The following is an 18,473-nucleotide window of genomic DNA, read 5'->3' as shown; positions in this document are numbered from 1 at the left end:
GATGGAAAAAGAAATTCTAATTGAATTGTTATTTGTTTGTTTGTTTATTTATTATCGAAAACTTTAATCTGTTTATTTCAAAGATTTTTTTCTTAAACATTGAAAATTTCATTCAACGAAAACAATCAAGTGATACGACAATGATCAAAATGACCAAACGTAATAATAATTGTTGTAGCTGTATATCACCAATATCATTGGCAATTATATTTTTAATCATCAATGTTTGGCAACAAAATCATTTGTTGATTGATGCACAATCATCATTAAAAATTAATGATATAAAAATCGAAGATGATTATGTACAAGCAGCAGCAGCTGCAGCTGCACATCATCGAAATTCAAATTCATTTCGTTCAAAATTTCCAATTTTTAATGTTAGCGGTTTATTATCCGTTTATTCAATCGAAGGTATCGATGGCCATTATTGTAATCGTACATATCGTATGTATTTGAATCAATTATTTTTAGATTCCTGTGTGGAATCAATGCGTTTATTATGTGGTGGTGGTGGTGGTGGTGGCAATAGTGTTGGACGTCGTAAACGTAATATATCACCATTTTTATCCGAATTATATTATCCAACAAAACAATCATCACTTGATATGGATGAATTATCATCAATCAATATGGAAAATGTTGATGATACAGATGTGCGACAACAACAGCAACAACAACAACATGCTGAACAAATATTGGATCTAATTCGACGAACATCAGCTGCTGCTGCTGCTTCAAAATCATCATCATCATCATCCTCGAATCCATCATTCGAAACATCAATGATACGTAAACGTCGTAATCATTATCATCATAATAATCATCATTTTAATCAACAATATTCAATGATTGCTATTGAATCACAAAATATAATGGAAAATTGTTGTAATGATTTGGAAAAATATGATTGTCGTGAAAATGTTTTGCGAGAAAAATTTCAGAAAATCTGTGCACCAAATCTAGTGACAACTGTTGAAGTTTTTCGTTCATAAACGAACACACACACAAACATATCTTTGATCTTTGAACATCAACATCATTATCGACTAGATGATCCCACTTCCACTTCCCTCTTTTCTATCCACTCGCTTCGAATTTAGTAGCTAAATTTCAATTTCACAAAAATGAAATTATCATCTCAAAATTCAAAAAACAAACAAACAAACATTAATTTCGTATTTCACAACAACAAATTAGATTTAATTATTTTTTTAAGATTTAAAAAATCAATCAATTAACAATCTCAATTAACATAATTAACGAATGAATAAAGATTAGAAAACAATGAATGAAAGAAAAATATTCAATAATTTTCAAGCCAATTGAAGGTGAAAATATATTTAACTTTTTTTTAAAAAAAAATAATCAATTAATCAATTACTTATTACAATGATAATAATGATTTTCTGAAAAATTACAATCAATCAATCAATCAATCTCAATGATCAATCAATTTATCAATAATTATGATGTGAAATAAGAAAAAAACAACAAAATAAATGAATGAATGAATGAAAGGTGTTTTTTAAACAAAACTACATGATTTTTTTTTAAATAAAAAAACATTCAAATTTTTTTTTGAATTCATTGAATCGAAATTGAATTTTTGGAATCAAATGATGTTAAAATAGAAATTCGAATTTTAAAAAAAACTAAATTTTTTTTTTCTTGGTTGCTTGTTGTGTTTGGACATTATCACAGATGATGATTCAATTCAATGGATAAATTCATTGTTGTTGTTGTTGATGTTTTTTTTTTGTTCGCTCGTTTCGTTTCGTAGGTTTGTATTCAATTTACAATCAATTGATGCATTGTTCCGGTGAATTTTGTCTTTTTTGGGGTGTTGAAATGTTTTTGATTTATTCCAATTGTTGTTGATTTTGAAAAGAAAAAATAAATTCAATTTTACTCATTGTGTGATTCCACTGTTACGTTTATACGAATGTAATAACGAGGTTTGAAAATTTTGAATAATAAAAATGTTTGTTTAGTTCTTTTTCTTGGTAACAAAAGATGTTTACAAATCATTCATACCACAATCACCGAGATACAAATAAAACGAAAAATTTACTTTGAAAAAAATAAATGAATTTGATAAATCTAAATTTCAAAAAAATAAAAGGAAACAAACCAAAATTCTGGCCAAACAATGAATTCGAATGAATCAAATCAAAAAAATTTTTTTTTTTTGAATATGAATGGAACAAAAATACAAATCAAATTTCCGATTCAATTTTCTGTGATTGTTGAAAGAATCTTGTTTGTTTGGATGTGGCATTTTACAATGAAAAAAAAATTACATAATGTATGTTGTTAATTGTGATGAACATTATTTTTCCTTTGGCTATTAGAATTCTTTATTGTTTACATGGATAATATTCAAAATCAATTTTCGAATGTTTCAATATAATTTTTTCAGGATTATTAATCATAATTCATCTTTTAATGCCGGTGATTTAATAAAATATGTTTCCAATTCACCTTTTCCTTTAACATGTATACGTCCACGACATTCACAATCATAACCATGTTCCATTAATAATTTTGCTGTTGCTACTGGTATCTGTATTTTACCCATCATACCATGTGAATCCATACGTGATGCAACATTAACCGTATTACCCCATATATCATATTGTGGTTTATGTGCACCAACAACACCGGCAATTACTGGTCCATGATTGACTATATAATAATAACAATAACAATAAATTAGCAAAAATAAAACAAAAATAAAATAAAATAAATAAGCAACATACTTCCAACACGAAGTCGAAATCGTTGAAATGATTCACGATTAATCTGTTGCAAAACATTATTCAATGCAATGGAAAATTCAACCAACGAAATAACATTATGTTCTTCACGATGTAATTTAAAACTACCTTCTTTAGCACCGGCTTCAAAACTTTCACGACCAGGTTGTAAACCGGCAGCTGCCATATAAGTACTGCCAATAGTTTTTATCTTTTCAATACAGCTAAATTTTGGTTTCAATAATAATTTATCAAAATCACAGATTATTTCATTCAATAAACGTAAACATTCTAATCCTTGTTTGTTGACATCATTTTCATCATAAAATTCATGATAATTCGGTATGGATGCAAACATTACAGCAACCGAATTATAACGTTCATGATATAATGTTCTATTTGGACCATAATTATTCAATAGAAAATGTTGTGCAACATGTTGTGGTAGAATATTTTCCAATAAAATTTTATTTATACCGCCAATAGTTTCAACATCTTCTTGTTCTACTTGTAATTTAGCTTTCCATAATTGATGTAAACGAGATGAAAATTCAATATGACGATCACGAACATAAAGCATTAATGAAAAAAATAGGGCAAATAATATGGTAGCACCATAAACACCGGTCGGTGTACTTTCATCATTAACATCGATAATATTATTATCCATAGTAATATTTGTTGATTGAATCATAGATGGAGCATTTGTTCCAGAATTTCCAACAGCTAAAATATTCAAAATGGCCAATATACCGAAATAAAATATCTGTACAAGTATACGATATGTATGTTTAAGATGTGATAATGATGTTGATATAAGAATCAATACAATAACAGATGAAACACGAAAATAATGTCGTAATTCAAGTTGACATTTTTGATGTTCACTTAATGTTGTTGTCATTGTTGGATCAGTTTGAATGATTGGTATCGGTACATCATCACAATTAACAATAGATGGTATAAATGTAAGACAATGTTCAATAGTAATCATTATAACGGTTAATGCTGAACAAATACTTAATGAAAATAACATTATACTTTGTTGATGACAGCTAAGAAAATGTTCTGTATAATTTCTAATTGATACTTGTATTAAATCAAATTTTTCACCAATTATTATACCTAATCGTTGATACCATTCAAATATTTTCATATGTTTTTGTTGATTAGTAATATGTGTTGTAATTGATGTATTAACAATATTCGAACCATTTTCTAAATCTTCACAGCTATTTGTTTTATTCAAACCATTATTATTATATTGATCAAATGTTGTTGATAATCGTGTTGGTAATAATGTTAATGGTACACGACGATTACGAATCGATTGTATTAGTATTGATATAGTAAATGTTAATGCAATAATCATCATCGATATAATCAATGCAAGTGTGAAGATATTTCTGAAAATTTAACAACAACAACAAAAAAAAAGAAAGAAAGAATCATTCAATTAATTTTTTTTTCGCCAATTTATAATGTGTCACGCAAAACATACATTGGAAGTAAAATACATTGAATAATGGCCAATACAGACATCAATATGGTTATATTTAATGAATTTGTTGGAAAATTTCCCAAAAATGCATGTCTTTCATATGGATTTTCTAGTGAACTATCTTTGAAATGAAGACTAATGGAATTGATTTCCGCTTTACGTGGATGATAATGTTGTAGTTCGGATGCAGGTAAACAACAGGAAAACCATGAACGCAATGTATCCATCAATGATTGTGGTGTAGGTGTTAGAACGGCTTCAATTAATGCAATACTCTATTTATTTATTTTTAAAAGAAAATTGTCAATCAAAATTAAAAATTTCATTCAAGGTTAGTAAATTAATTTTTTTGTTAACTTTATTTATATTTAAATAAATTTACCGTTTGTGTAACATTTTTAGCTATAACAGATTCAGATATATTTGAAAATGGTTTATCAACCGCCCATCCGGATGAACCACATTCAGTCCATTTACAAAAATTTCGTTTACTACCAACACCTGAACCCATTTTACGTTGTGCTTTTGATACATTTGTCAATGATGAATTGGTTGGCAATGATGGATTATTATCATTTTTACCATTCAAATTATGAATGATTGATCCAACTACTTGTAATGATGATCGTCGTCTAGATGATGGTGTTGATGAATATGAACCATCATCAGCGTCTAATATATCTTGTTTAGATTTCTAAAAACGTAATAAAAATCAATTTATTGATTGAATAATAATAAAATTGCCTGGAAAAAAACCAAGTACTTACCGTTGGATCAATAATAAGATAGGTTTTGATTGCATGTTGTGCTAGATATGAATCTCTTAAATGTCCATTACCAGGTTCAACTTCAAAACGATTATCCAATCGATCTAATGTATCTTCCGTAATATGTACACGTCTACAAAACACGAAACAAACAAGACAAAGAATATAGAATTTAAATTTCAATTAAATAAAGTATAAAAATGGCTATAAAAAAAACAACAACATACCCGGGTACACCACCAGATTCCATATGATTGGCAAGTGTTACATCATCCGACCATACATCATATTGCCATTTACGTAGTCCAATAACACCACATAATACATTACCACTATGAACACCTATACGCATATCAACATTAACACCGGTAGCATCACGAACCATTCTATTTTTATTTGGGATTGGAAAATCAATACAACACAATCAATCAATTATCATCAATAAGATAAAATTAAATTATTGGAAAAAAAATGAATCAAACAAAACAAAATTCATGTCACATACACAATGATGGATAATCATCAATTTTTTTTTCGTTTTGTTTTGCCATCAATATTTGATTTAATAATAATAATAATAATTCAACACTTACTTGATTGCTTTGATCATTCTTAGGCCCATTTGTACACAATTGATAGCATGATTTGGACGTGATACAGGCAAACCGGATACACAATAATAACAATCGCCCAGAATTTTGATACGCATACATTGATTCTCCTGTGTATGGTAGGTAGGAAAAAAACAACAAAAATCATAAAATTGAAATAAATGAAATTAAAACTAAAACAATAATGATGATGATTCTATAGAATCTGGTTTCAAAACCAGAAAAACAACAACATTTCTTTTCTTGGATAATGATAATGGCCAAAATAAATTTTGGAATAAATATTCTGCATATTACTAGGTAATTTTTGTTTTGTTTTGTTTTGAAAGATAATATTAGATTAGAAAAGTTATTGCGAATTATTTTTAATCAACACGGAATTCTCTCATAATCACCCGACTATCATCATCATTCATAATAAATGGATTTTATTGTGTGTGTGTGTGTGTGATGATGTCTCGGCCATTTTAATAAAAACATACAGAATGGATAGAAATAGAATCGAATTCTTTGTAATATGATCATCAAATCGAACACCTGCGACTATGAAAATATTCTTTTGAAATTCTTTCATTTTCGCTTTTTCATTGCTACTATTTTTCTTAAGATATTGTGGAAAAAAAATATGAAATTATCATAAAATTATCATCACTGCCAACTATAAAATGGTAAGCCAATTCAACACCATTGTATTGAATAGCAAAAAAAAAGAAGGAAAAGAATTGGTTTGATCAGATATTAAAAATGATTCAAACGGGATTTTGATTGTGTCGAAAGAACGAGACAGAAAAAAAAATCAAATTCACCTTATTCAGATCGATTTGAAATCGAAACAAACTGAATGAATGAAAATCCAGGTGAAAGGAAATTTTGTTAACAAAAAAAAAAAAAAAAAAAAAAGATTGTTTGAAAAAAAATGAGAGAGAAGAATTCCATGATCATTGAACAGTAAAGAATGGACAATCAAACGAATCAATAATATTGATGATATTTACCTAAATTCTACAAATATTGTCAAAATAAAAAAAAATTCAGAAAAAATCCCGACAATCATAATCATAAAGGATCATTTATTCAAACGGTAAAAAAACGATAAAATTTTAAAATCTAAAATGTAAATATTGTTACTTCCAAAACATTATCATAAAAGCTTATCATTTTTATTATTATTATCATCATCATCATTTGAATTGATTGATTCAACGAAATAAATCTGATTATTCATGGCAAGAATTTTCAATGTCATCCAAATTATCAATTGGCTGCAAACATTTGATGAATAAACTTAAATTCGGACAATTTATAATGACTATGATTATCAGACATCCGAAAATCAATTGCATTCTTTTTGTTTGTTTGGTATTATGAACGCATCAATGCATTATGATTATTTATTAATAGATGATTCTGGATCATATGAATTCGAAGCTCATCATCATCATCATCATCGAGAATTGAACCGGAACAGATTCCAAATACTACCTGAATTGTACAAAACAAAAAACAACGACAACAACAGCAACAACAAATGTTAATTATTCAGACCATTATTGTTTTTTCCTTACAATAATTCTTATTTTGAAAGAATTTACCCTTGTTTATTAATATCATTATGTTATTCATTTTTTGTTTCGAATCAACTATGAAAAAGAAGAAATCAACAAAAACAATGACAACAACAACAACAAAAATTATATCAAGCAGAATAATTCCCAACTAAATGAATGAATGAAAAAATGAATTAGTACAGTAAAATCCAAATGTTTTCCAAATGATAATGTTCTATGACTACTATGATCTCCAAGAGCTTTGCATACCTGAATGGACAAGTTTTGTTTTTCCTATAGTCAGAAAAAACACACACACACACATTGAATAAATAAATGCAAATAGAATTAAAAGTTCCTGGAAATGAATAAAAGTTTTTTTATGACTATCCTGTCAAATTCTCTCAGTCATATATATGCCAATAAAATTATTCTTAACAACAAAAAAAAAAAAACATAGGAAAAAAACATCAATTCGTTTTGCTCATATTTAATTAATAAAAGACTAAATCAGATAGTTTTTTTTTCACCCAAGAAATATATCAAACAAACGAAATGATAACATGGGAAAAAAAAGATGTTAAGTGACAAAAAAATATTGTCGCTGAACTAGCCAACGGTATATAATTCTACCTAGCAAGAAATGGAAAAACAAAACAAAACATACAAAAACAGAATTGTACATGACAACTTACATGATGATCTTATTCATTGATCATCATAATAAAAATGATGTTGGTGAACGATTAATCGCTTGCTGGTTAAATATATTGATTTTGGGAAATTTCAAAAAAAAAAACATTTCTCATTATTTTGGTTGTTTATTGTCATTGATAATTGGTAATAATGAAAATTTATTGAACATAAACCGAAGGTCAACATAAATATAAATCAAAAATTTTTTGTTATTTATTCTTCATAATCATTTCATTGTGTTTTTTTTATTATTATCAAATCGTGATCACGGGCAAATAAAAACATTATGGAATTGTCTTTTTTTTTGGTAAGCAATAAGATTTCTTTCTGCCCTTGATCATGATTTATTACATTATATCAAAAATGATTATTTGTCTGTTTGTAAAGGAAATTAAAAATGAGCAACAAACAAAAAAAAATCGATTGTGAATAACGAAATAATCGATAAAATCGATAGGTAAATAGAATTACAGCTTCCTTTCTTCTTACATCATATAAACAAGAAAAAAAATTTCGATTAAATTCAATCGATTTATGTTTTCAATTCTTATTCAGACAAAAAAAATTTCCCATTTGATAATGATCATTTTAGAAGAATTGCTAATTGATATGATAACCGTGTGTGGAAAATCGGTGAAATAAACTTGAAAAGACCGTGATCAATTGCGCCTAAGCACACAACCAAAAATCGATCGAAACAAAAACAAAAACCAAAAAAAAGTTGCAAGTTTTGCACAAAAAATCAAGCAATAATGAAATACTCAAGAATCTCATGTGTATACATCATACATTTCATAATTTTTATGTGTGTGTGTGTGTTTGTGCAATAAAAACAATAACGAAGAAGAAAAGAAAAAAAGCAAGATAAACATGTAAGGGAAAAAAGAAAAAGAAAAACAAATCAAATGGGAAATGAAATGGAATCGATTGTATGCACTACTCACACACACACACACACAGGAATCACTAAGAGAATAGTGAAAATCTGTCAAAGTTCCAATTGGAACAAAAACAGAAACCGAAAAAAAATGATAATAATAATGATGATGATTTTCGGTAAAGAATAACGAAAAACAAAGCAAAAATGATGATGGTTACAATCTAGACAAAAATTTTCAACGATTATCACATATAATCAATGATGATAATGATAATGATTATTGTTGTAATAATATTTTGAATTTGAATGAAAAAAAAATCATGTGATGATTCATTCGGTTGATATTCTCTATATATGTCTCTATATGGCGCGTGCATTACTTGATTGAATAATTTTAGAATCAAAAAATTCTTTGATTAAAACATAATGATGATATCATTATTATTATGGAAATGAATTTCTATTTCTATGGAAAATAATAATATAAAATTTGAGATTATTTTGAATGATGATGAATATGAAAAAGATTAATATGAAAATTCATACCTGTGCTAATTCATCAAAACGACCAAATAAATCGTTCAATGTTCGTACCAATTCTGAAGCAGATAATTGTTCGGATAATGGAGTAAAATTAACAATATCAGCATATAATAGGCTTTATTGATTCATTTATGAATTTTTTTTGTTTGTTTTTTGTTTTGGTTGAATTGTTGTTTTGTTTTGTTTTAATGATATTTTTGCACCAGTGAATACAGGATAATTTATGATAATGAATGATGATTGAAAAACAAAACCAAAATTCCGAATAAAAAGGGATCAAAGGGAGAAACAAAATATCATTGAATTTTGGAAAATAACAGAATTAGAATAAATGTTATGTTAAATAATTCATAATCAATTCAAACATACCTAACATTATTATGACGTTGTACATAAAGTTCATGAAAACGTTGTTTTTGTGGTGTTTTCGGTAATAGATCACCTGGACCGGTTAATCTATGTTGTTGATTAGCCAATGATATTGATGATTGATTTGATTGAATATTTGTTGTTGATGAATCATGACGATTTTTTCCCGAAACAACATTATTCATTTGATTAAAATTTGTTTTAATACTTGCAACACTATTAGTTGGTATAATTGATTTTGATGATTTTTGATTTGAATTAATATTATTATTATTATTTGTATTATTGTTTGTATTATTATTTTGTTGTTGTTTTTCCATTTCAGCACGTGCACCTTTACGATCAACATCCATTTTATCCATTATACGACGTTTAACTTCAGCTGCAATATATGCCGGTATAACTGATAATAATAATTGTTCTTGTTGTTCACGTTCAAATTCCAATAAAATTCTATCATCAATAATTTTCTGTGCACCAGCAAATGTATCAACATTTTCCTGTTCCATTCGTCTTCGTGAATCAGTTGTATAGGCAATAAATGCTAATATTATTAATAAATCAGTTAAAATTTTCTTAACAATATATTCATTAAATCCATGTGAATCATTCATTGATTGTTGTTGTTGTTGTTGCCATGATGATGATAACAATGTTTCATTATTGTTTATTGTCATACGTTGTTGTTGTTGAATAATAATCATTCGTAATCGATCATCATTAAATACGGTAATTATTTGTATAATTTCCATACAAATATAGAAAATAAAACAAATAAATTGTATGGCCATATTGATATAAGGATTAAATGGTAATACTGATTGTATGTAAATAATGGAAAACACTGTAATCAATAGGTCAATATCCATTGATTCAATATGAAAATGATGTGAACGGCTCCAATAATCTTCATGATAAAATATATCAGATAAAATACGATGTACAAGAAATGTACACCATAACCAGAATAGAATAAATATTGTAGCCAAAATATATTGTCGATATGTTGTTGGTGATACATTATTATCATTTTTGGCAGACGATGATGATGTAGATTTATCATTATTATTTTTATTATTATTACCATTGATTATTGTTTTTGTTTTTGTATTAGTGGCTGTCATTGTAGCTGTTAAAGTTGATGAATTTGGTAGAAAAAAATTTGTTCGCGAATATTTAACATCACAAAAATGACTAGTCAATGTACAGATCACTAATGGACATAATAATGATGATGATATGATTGTCATTATTGTTGTTATTATCAATATTATAACATCAATTGTTAATGATGATGTATCATTATCACCGGAATCAGTAGTAATAGTAGTGGAAGAAGAAGAAGAAGTAGAAATAGTTGAAAAAATTGATGAAACATTTAATGTATCCATCATAATTGTCTGTTGATTATTATCATTATTATTATATAATGGTGAAAATAATGATGAATCAATAGACATTATTATTGAATAATAAAATAATGCAAATACATTCGTTGCAAATGTCATTAGGCCTAATATCTGTATCTTTCTACGTATCGTATAACGACGATTGAGCAATTCAAGATCAAGTATATCACTACATGAAACTGATGATGGTCCACCATAATCTTCGGAACGTTTTTTCTTCATTTGTTGTTGTTGTTGTTGTTGATTACTATTCAAACCAAATTGTGGAATACCCATCATGGCAGAAAATTTTGATTTTCGACGATTTGATTGTGTTTGTGAATGTTTCGGAACAATAATAGTTGTTGTTTTTGCTGCTGCTGCTGCTGCTGTTTTTGTTGATTGTGTTGTTGGATCAACAGGCATCTTAATCAATGTTGTTGTTGCTGTTGGTGATTGATCCGGCAACGATGATGATGATGATGATGTTTTCATTCCATTTTTATTTTGATTTTTCATATCATCAGCTTTGATAATGACAATTTTAAAATTTTTTCCACCACCACCATCATCATCATTATCATTATTATTGATTTCGATTCCATTTTGTTTTTTCAAAAACGGTTCATTCGATTCATCATCAGCATCCGCATCATCATCATCATTAACAAAATGATGATGATGATGATCATGATCATTAATATTCTTATTCATTGTTGGTAAGGAAGATTTTCGATTCATATGATCATTATCATCACAATTATCATTAGTTGTTGTTTTATTAATTAATAAACTATATTGTTGATTTGAATTTAGTAAATTTAAATCAATATTATTATCATTATTATTATTATTATTATTATTGTGGTTGTTATTATTATTTTGTTGCAAAATTGTTGTTGTATTAGCTGTTGTTGTCGTTGATGATGGCAATGGTTGTGAAGATGTTTGATCGATATATAGGCCATGATTTCCGTTTCTGTTGTTGTTGTGGCCAATAATAACGTCCGAATTTTGTTGATTGTTGTATTGTTCGGACGTCATCATTATCGTCAATATAGATTATGTTCATTGAAAAAAATAAATAATGTTATTGTTGTGGTTGTTGTTGTTGTTTTGTTTCTGGATTTAGAGAACGATATTTAGTCCAGTTTTTGTTGTTGTTGTTGTTGTTGTTGATAAGTTGAAACAAATTATTTAGCGAAATATAGAATGGAAAAAGTAGCCAAGATTAAAGAATGAAAAATTTTCACAATTCTTTTTTGAAAAAAAAAAATGAAAAATGGTTTCTCTGTGTTGTTTTTTTTACACCATACGAAAAGGTCGACCAAAAAATAAAAATAAATTACGGTAATCCTTGGTAAAGAACACGTAAATAATAAAAACAGATCCAACCAAAAAAAAAACAAAAACAAAACAGCGTGCTTTTTCACCAATTATTTTATGAAATAAATTTTGTTTTTTTTTTTGTTTTTCAATTCTTGCTGTGCGATGAATTTTGTTTCTGGAATATAACGACGGCCAAATGAGAATGTCTGGTGAACAGAAAAAAAAATGAGAAAAATTATTAGTTAGATGTCAAATTGAATTTTTTTTCAAATAAAAATAAAAAAAAATAAAATAAAACATAGTTCCTGTTGAGTGTTCCAAAAGATATATGTAGTTTTTTTTTTTTGTTGTTATTAATGAAAGAAAGTTTTTTTTTCGAAAAACTTTTCACTGTTTTGTTTTTATGAATTTCATAAGTCATTATTAATAATCATTTTTTTTATGAATAACAATAATAATTTTTTTTTTGTTTAAAAGTTTTGTAATTTTTTTTAAAATTCACATTTACTAATTAATCGATTCAATTTATTATTTGGTTGGAAGGTGTAGTGAAAAGTGATGGACAATCATATCGATCATATCATTCGATGTAATCGATTGTTGATGGATATTTATTCGAATTTTTTATGTTCGAATTCTTATGAATCATCCGGAATCAATAAAAATTTATCATTTTTTGCGTTTTGTTTTTTTTTTGCATTTTACTTCGTTTCATTACGAATCAATAAATATTACCAGAACAACATGATAAAAATCAAATAAAATTGTCAAATTTCTCAATCAAATTAATCGATTTGGATCGTCGACCTGAAATGTCAATCCAATCTCATATATTTTTTTCATAAATATTAACTAATCGTGAAACGGAAATTCATGTTTTCTAAACGGGTAAACAGGAAAACAAAAACAAATTTCCATTTTCACCATCATCATTATAATCACATTATTAAATTCATGACTATTTTGAAGAGAAAAAAAACGAGAAACAAAAAATGTAAAAAAAAAGTAATTTAAGTCATTTTATTTTTTGGGTTAAAAATTTCTTGATATTTTAATTTGTTTTTAGATTAGCATCTAAAAAACAAATTTCCAAGAATATATTTGAGCAATATTTTGAACATTTACATAAGAATCACTGCATTAAACATTCGAAACATTATCATTCGAAACTATTTCGACAACGACAACAATACATTTGTCTTCATTGTTTCGTCGGATTGCATTTCAAGAATTTTTTTTTTGTTTGTTTTTGAAAAAAATTATTATTATTATTCATTTAAAATTTATTCGAGTTGTCGTTTTGTTGTTGTTGTTGTTTCGTTTGTTGTTTTGTTTGTTGAATAATGAAAAAAAATGGGGAACAACAACAACAAAAAAAAAAAATTAAAATTCAAAAAAATCTGTCTTTTTGCCGAAAAAAATCGATTCGATTCGGTTTCATTGTGCGATTTTACGATTTTCGCTTCTTCTTCAACTCCAGTTGAATTGAATAATGTGTCATTGGAAAAAAGTGAAAAAAGAATTTCGAGAGAATTTCGAATGTGAATTTTTTTTCGTTCGCTCGTTTGTTCTCCACCATCAAGTCTTCAGCACAGAATAATTTGTTAATCAAACAAGAAGCAATTTCGAAATTGGAAATTAAACAAAAAAAAATCAACATTATTTTTTATTTGAATCATAATTATCGAATCAGAAAAAAAGAGAGAGGTGAAGAGAGAGAGAGAAAGAAAGTTAACACATTGAACGTTTTTTGTTTTTACAACAAAACATTGATTATAATTAATTGAAATGATTTAGTTTAATGATTATTTTATTTTAGTAAATAATTTTTTATAATAATAATAACAACAACGAGAATCTATAAAAACATCTGGCTTGTTCTTGTTGTTCAAAGTGTTGAATAAATAAACGCCACTTGAAAATTTTGTTATAAACCAAGTTTGCCAAGAAAAAAACAATACAATACAAAAACGAATAAAGAATATTCAAAATGAAATGAATGTTTGTTCAAAGCAACAATTTTCCTCTTTCGCTTCAATTTGAAAGTTTTTTGAAAAAATAGCAACAAATTTGAATTTATGAAAGAAGCAAAAGATAAACATTATCCATAAGGGAAAAAGTTGTATTTTCCTTTCTTTCCACCCAAAACTTTGTAAATTTTTTTTTTTTGTAAATATTCCTAACAAAGAATTTGATTACACTTTATCATCATTATCGATAGAATTCATCAAATAAGATTGTAACAGAATCGTTTTGCCAAAAAAAATATTATCAACAATATCATCGATGATGATGATGATGATGAGTGAGAAAATCGATACAGTTTTGTTTTTGTTTTTTGAAAGAAAACCAAAACAAAAGCAATATTTTTGTTTTGATTTTTGCTTTGTTTAGATTATTTCAAATCAGAATTGAGCCAGTCAAAAGTTTTGCCATCGTCGTCGCCAAGAACAACCACCACCAATGTTGCAAATTTTATTTATAAATTTCGTATTTTCGTATTTTTGCTTTTCAAAATTCACTTTGAAACATATTACACACACACATGCGAGAATATTTAGAATCAAAAAAAATCAAGTTGATTTCGAGCAAAAACAAAAACAAAAAAAAAAATCAAGTTTTGCTGGATATATTTGTTTCAGTCAAGATGTCTATTTTTCTCTTTCCTTTTTTTTCATTTGGAAAGTGTCAAACAAAAAATAAGAAAAATGTTTTGACAATCTTCTTCGGTCTATTTCTTGTTGTCGATATCATCCTGTTTGTTTGTTTTTTATTGAATTTGAGAAACAGAAAAAAACAAATAACGAAAACAAAGTATACAAATAATAACTGAAATTTGATACAAAATTAAATTTTCACCGTTGTATGAAACAACAACAAAACAGAATAGAAAAAGATCAATTCTTGTTTATATCATTTTATTAGATTGAAAATTGAAAATTTTTTCCTATTTGTTTGAATAGGAAATTTGTTTTTTTTTAATCTAAAATCAAAGTCTACGTTTTTTTTTATCCTTCATATTGAATTTGTAATTTGTAACGGTTTTCTACCTGTTTTTCTTCTACCTGTTTTCAAATTATCATTAGAATAATCAAAGAATATTCGGTACATTTATTCATTCATTCATGAGGCCCACAAACGCATCCGGATTTCCGATTCTGGTTTCCCCAACCAGACAAAAATGAAAGAAAGAAACCAAAATTAATAATCATTTTTTTTTTGTTGTTGGCATTACCTTTTGTCAAAGCAAAATTTTCAACAAATTTAAATTAAACAATTTTTCATTTCCAAGTTTAAAATAGAAATTTTCAATGATGGACATCAACAACAACAACGATGATAATGATAAGCGTTTTTTTTCCATCAAACTACAATTCTTATCTATCTCTTTCTGTCTTTCGTTTTCAATTATTTTCTCAATCAATATCCTTGAAGAAAAATGAAAAAAAAACTTAATTTTCATTAACATCATGATGGTTAAAACTTTTTAAACATTCTCTCTCTCTCTCTCTCTCTCTCTCTCTCTCTCTCTCTCTCTCTCTCTCTCTCTCTCTCTCTCTCTCTCTCTCTCTATGAAACATTGACAATAGATTTAGTGAATGCAAGAATGAATGAACGATGCCTATCACCGTTATGTACAGACAAAATAGACATTGTTGTTTTGTAAGAAGAAGATTGAAATGAAATGAAATTTATTTTTTTCATTAAGTTCGATGCATGTACCCGGAGAAAATGAAAAATAAAATGGGAGTGAAAACATTGAGAATGGGAAGAGAAAAGTTAAATGCAATGAAACAAAAAAGGAATCAAAATAAGAAAATGGTGAAAAAATTCATTCTTCATTCGTCTCATTCATTCAAATTCACATTAAAAATATTAAAATAATGTGTTTTGATGTGAAAAAAACACACACGGTGATATTATTTTTTTTGTCATCATCATTATTTGAACAATTCTAGCGTTAAAAAATTTGTGAATCGGTTAAGCCTTTTGATTCAAAATGAAGGTAAAATTTTTTTTCCAATTGAAAATCTTCATACCCGAAACAAAGACGAAAATTTTCAAGCAATTTCGGGTTGAATATTACCAATGATGATGATATTGGCATAAAATTTCAATCGTTTTTCGTTTGTTCAATAAACAATACTTGAATGTTTAATGGACCGTTAATAAATAGTTCAGATATTAAACATTTTTTTCATTTTCATTTCGTTATTGAAACATTTGAATATTGAAACAACTAGCAACGACGACATTCAAAAAAATGTCATTGATTTTTTTTTGAATCCAAACAAACAAATTGAAAATCTCGAATAGAGAAATCAAAGAAAAATATTCAAAACCCAGCAAGTGAGAGAAGGGATGAATTGAATAAAAGCAAAAGAAATTTGATTGAAAAAACAAAATGAAATCCAAAAAAAAAATTTTTATTTGATTTTCATTTTTCATTTTTTGTTGTTGTTGTTGTTGAAGATCAATATGTCAAAAACATCCAACATCAAAATCTTTTGTTTTTTTTTGGGAAAAAAATTTGAAATTTTTCAAATCAAATAAAAAAATGCTCGAATCTTACCTGATTTTTTTTAGCTAAACGAAATTTCGGGAAATTTGACTTTCGTCGAAAACTTGTTTCACTTTTGATAAAAATCAATTTGTCAATGATGATATTAACATTGTGGATTTAATGAAATGAATTTTCCAAAAAAAGTAAAAACAGTGAAAAAAACATTTGGAAAAATAAACAATTTTAACATTGAAATGTTATCAACAACAAGTGGTCATCAAGTTTGAACGAAACAAACAACAAAAAACAAATTCTTTTTGAAAAAAACGAAAAAATTTCAACGAAAAATTGTTCAAGGCAGAATTTTTTTTGCACAAAAAAATAATCCAAAAGAATTCAAGAAAAAAATAACTAAGAAAACTCTTGTGGTGTTCACTCTGTCTGTCTGTTTGTTTTATTTGGAGAAAAACCACAAATATTTTTTTCTGGGTTTATGTGATGATCATCACGTACTGATGAATGTCAGAATTCAAACTGAAAGCCGACAACGATGATTATGACGACGATGGTTGATGGTTCGCTCAAACTCAGACCATTAAACTAAAACGAGGAACAGAACAAAACACAGCCAAACTGTAATAATTTTTCATTCATTTTTTTGTTGGAATTTGCGATTGAAGAAGCAAAAAAGGAATTCATTTCATTTTATCGTCTAAAAAACTGGAAAAAAAAAAACATTGATAAATTCTTCTGAGTCGTCGTCGCTAATAAAGATGACTATTGAATGTATGTTTTTCTATAGGATTGATGTTTTTTTCTTCAATATTTTTGCATTCAAACATTCAATTCAGGTGTGTAGGATAGGTGCTGGTGTTATGTATGAGATTCTGGAGACATAACGATTGTAACTTTTTGTTGCTACTGCTTTCTATTCGTCGTCGTTTGTTGATAATAAGAATGATGATGATGATTTCAACCGAGAAACAAAAAAAGATCATTCATTCTTCAGTAGAATTATTCTTTATTTGAGCAGAAGCTGTTTTTTTATATAATAAACAAAACAAAGCAAACAGAAAAGGTAAGTTTGAAGAAAGAAAGAAAAAAGAAAACCAAACAATAATATTTTCTCTTTTACCCATACACGCATCAATAGCATCTAAATATTTTTTTCAAAAGAAATGAATGATAATCAAAGTAAAGAAGAAAAGGTAAAAAAAAGTAAAAAAAAAATAACGTAAATATTCAATGTATTCAATGCGCGGTTGTTATTTGTTGTTTGTAAATTATTATTGACGATCATGCGCAATTAAAACTTGAAAAAAATGAAAGTGTTACATTCAAGTTGTTTTTGAATTCAATTCAATTCAAAAAAAAAAAAAATGAAAATTTCTAACATGGATTCAATGTTGTTTACCTTGATTATTTGATTATTTTTTTTCCAATATTGATGACGATTTATTGTCGTCATCATCATCATTGTCGTCGTCGTCGTACATAAAGAAACCTGATGATAATAATGATGATGATGATGACGTTACAATCGGATAAACAAAAATTTCTGATCGATAATTAGTAATCGATA

General features: G+C 26.9%; 2 protein-coding genes across 2 annotated transcripts; one reads left to right on the top strand and one right to left on the bottom strand.

Moving 5' to 3' along the window:
• The first annotated feature begins 2 nt into the window (after positions 1 to 2).
• On the top strand, positions 3 to 1,348 carry LOC113798731 (uncharacterized). Its single transcript, XM_027349305.2, has one exon. It carries the CDS (start codon positions 141 to 143, stop codon positions 990 to 992), a length of 852 nt encoding a protein of 283 aa, XP_027205106.2. The 5' UTR covers positions 3 to 140; the 3' UTR covers positions 993 to 1,348.
• LOC113798730 (adenylate cyclase type 2-like) lies at positions 1,172 to 17,900 on the bottom strand. Its single transcript, XM_075819428.1, has 10 exons — positions 16,961 to 17,900; positions 9,671 to 12,593; positions 9,305 to 9,416; positions 5,618 to 5,745; positions 5,252 to 5,410; positions 5,025 to 5,157; positions 4,640 to 4,951; positions 4,258 to 4,532; positions 2,760 to 4,162; positions 1,172 to 2,685 (listed from the first exon to the last, which is right to left on the bottom strand). Exons 2-10 carry the CDS (start codon positions 12,103 to 12,105, stop codon positions 2,429 to 2,431), a joined length of 5,214 nt encoding a protein of 1,737 aa, XP_075675543.1. The 5' UTR covers positions 12,106 to 12,593; positions 16,961 to 17,900; the 3' UTR covers positions 1,172 to 2,428.
• Between the last annotated feature and the right edge of the window lie 573 nt (positions 17,901 to 18,473).

This window comes from Dermatophagoides pteronyssinus, unplaced genomic scaffold, assembly GCF_027571235.1.
Source record: "Dermatophagoides pteronyssinus isolate colony J.1.1.1.1 unplaced genomic scaffold, Derpt_VIB-CSIC_2022.12 sq0004, whole genome shotgun sequence".
NCBI lineage: Eukaryota > Metazoa > Arthropoda > Arachnida > Sarcoptiformes > Pyroglyphidae > Dermatophagoides > Dermatophagoides pteronyssinus.
The sequence above is the reverse complement of the archived record's forward strand: the minus strand, read 5'-3'. Positions and strand labels throughout refer to the sequence as shown.

Bases quoted from the DNA above. Each gene is read 5' to 3' on its own strand.
- LOC113798731 (XM_027349305.2), top strand. From the start codon at position 141: ATGATCAAAATGACCAAACGTAATAATAATTGTTGTAGCTGTATATCA.
- LOC113798730 (XM_075819428.1), bottom strand. From the start codon at position 12,105: ATGATGACGTCCGAACAATACAACAATCAACAAAATTCGGACGTTATT. The intron at 5,746-9,304 runs GTATGAATTTTC...TACCATACACAG, and splicing joins GTTTTGATGAATTAGCACAG to GAGAATCAATGTATGCGTAT. The intron at 5,411-5,617 runs GTAAGTGTTGAA...AAATAAAAATAG, and splicing joins AGAATGATCAAAGCAATCAA to AATGGTTCGTGATGCTACCG.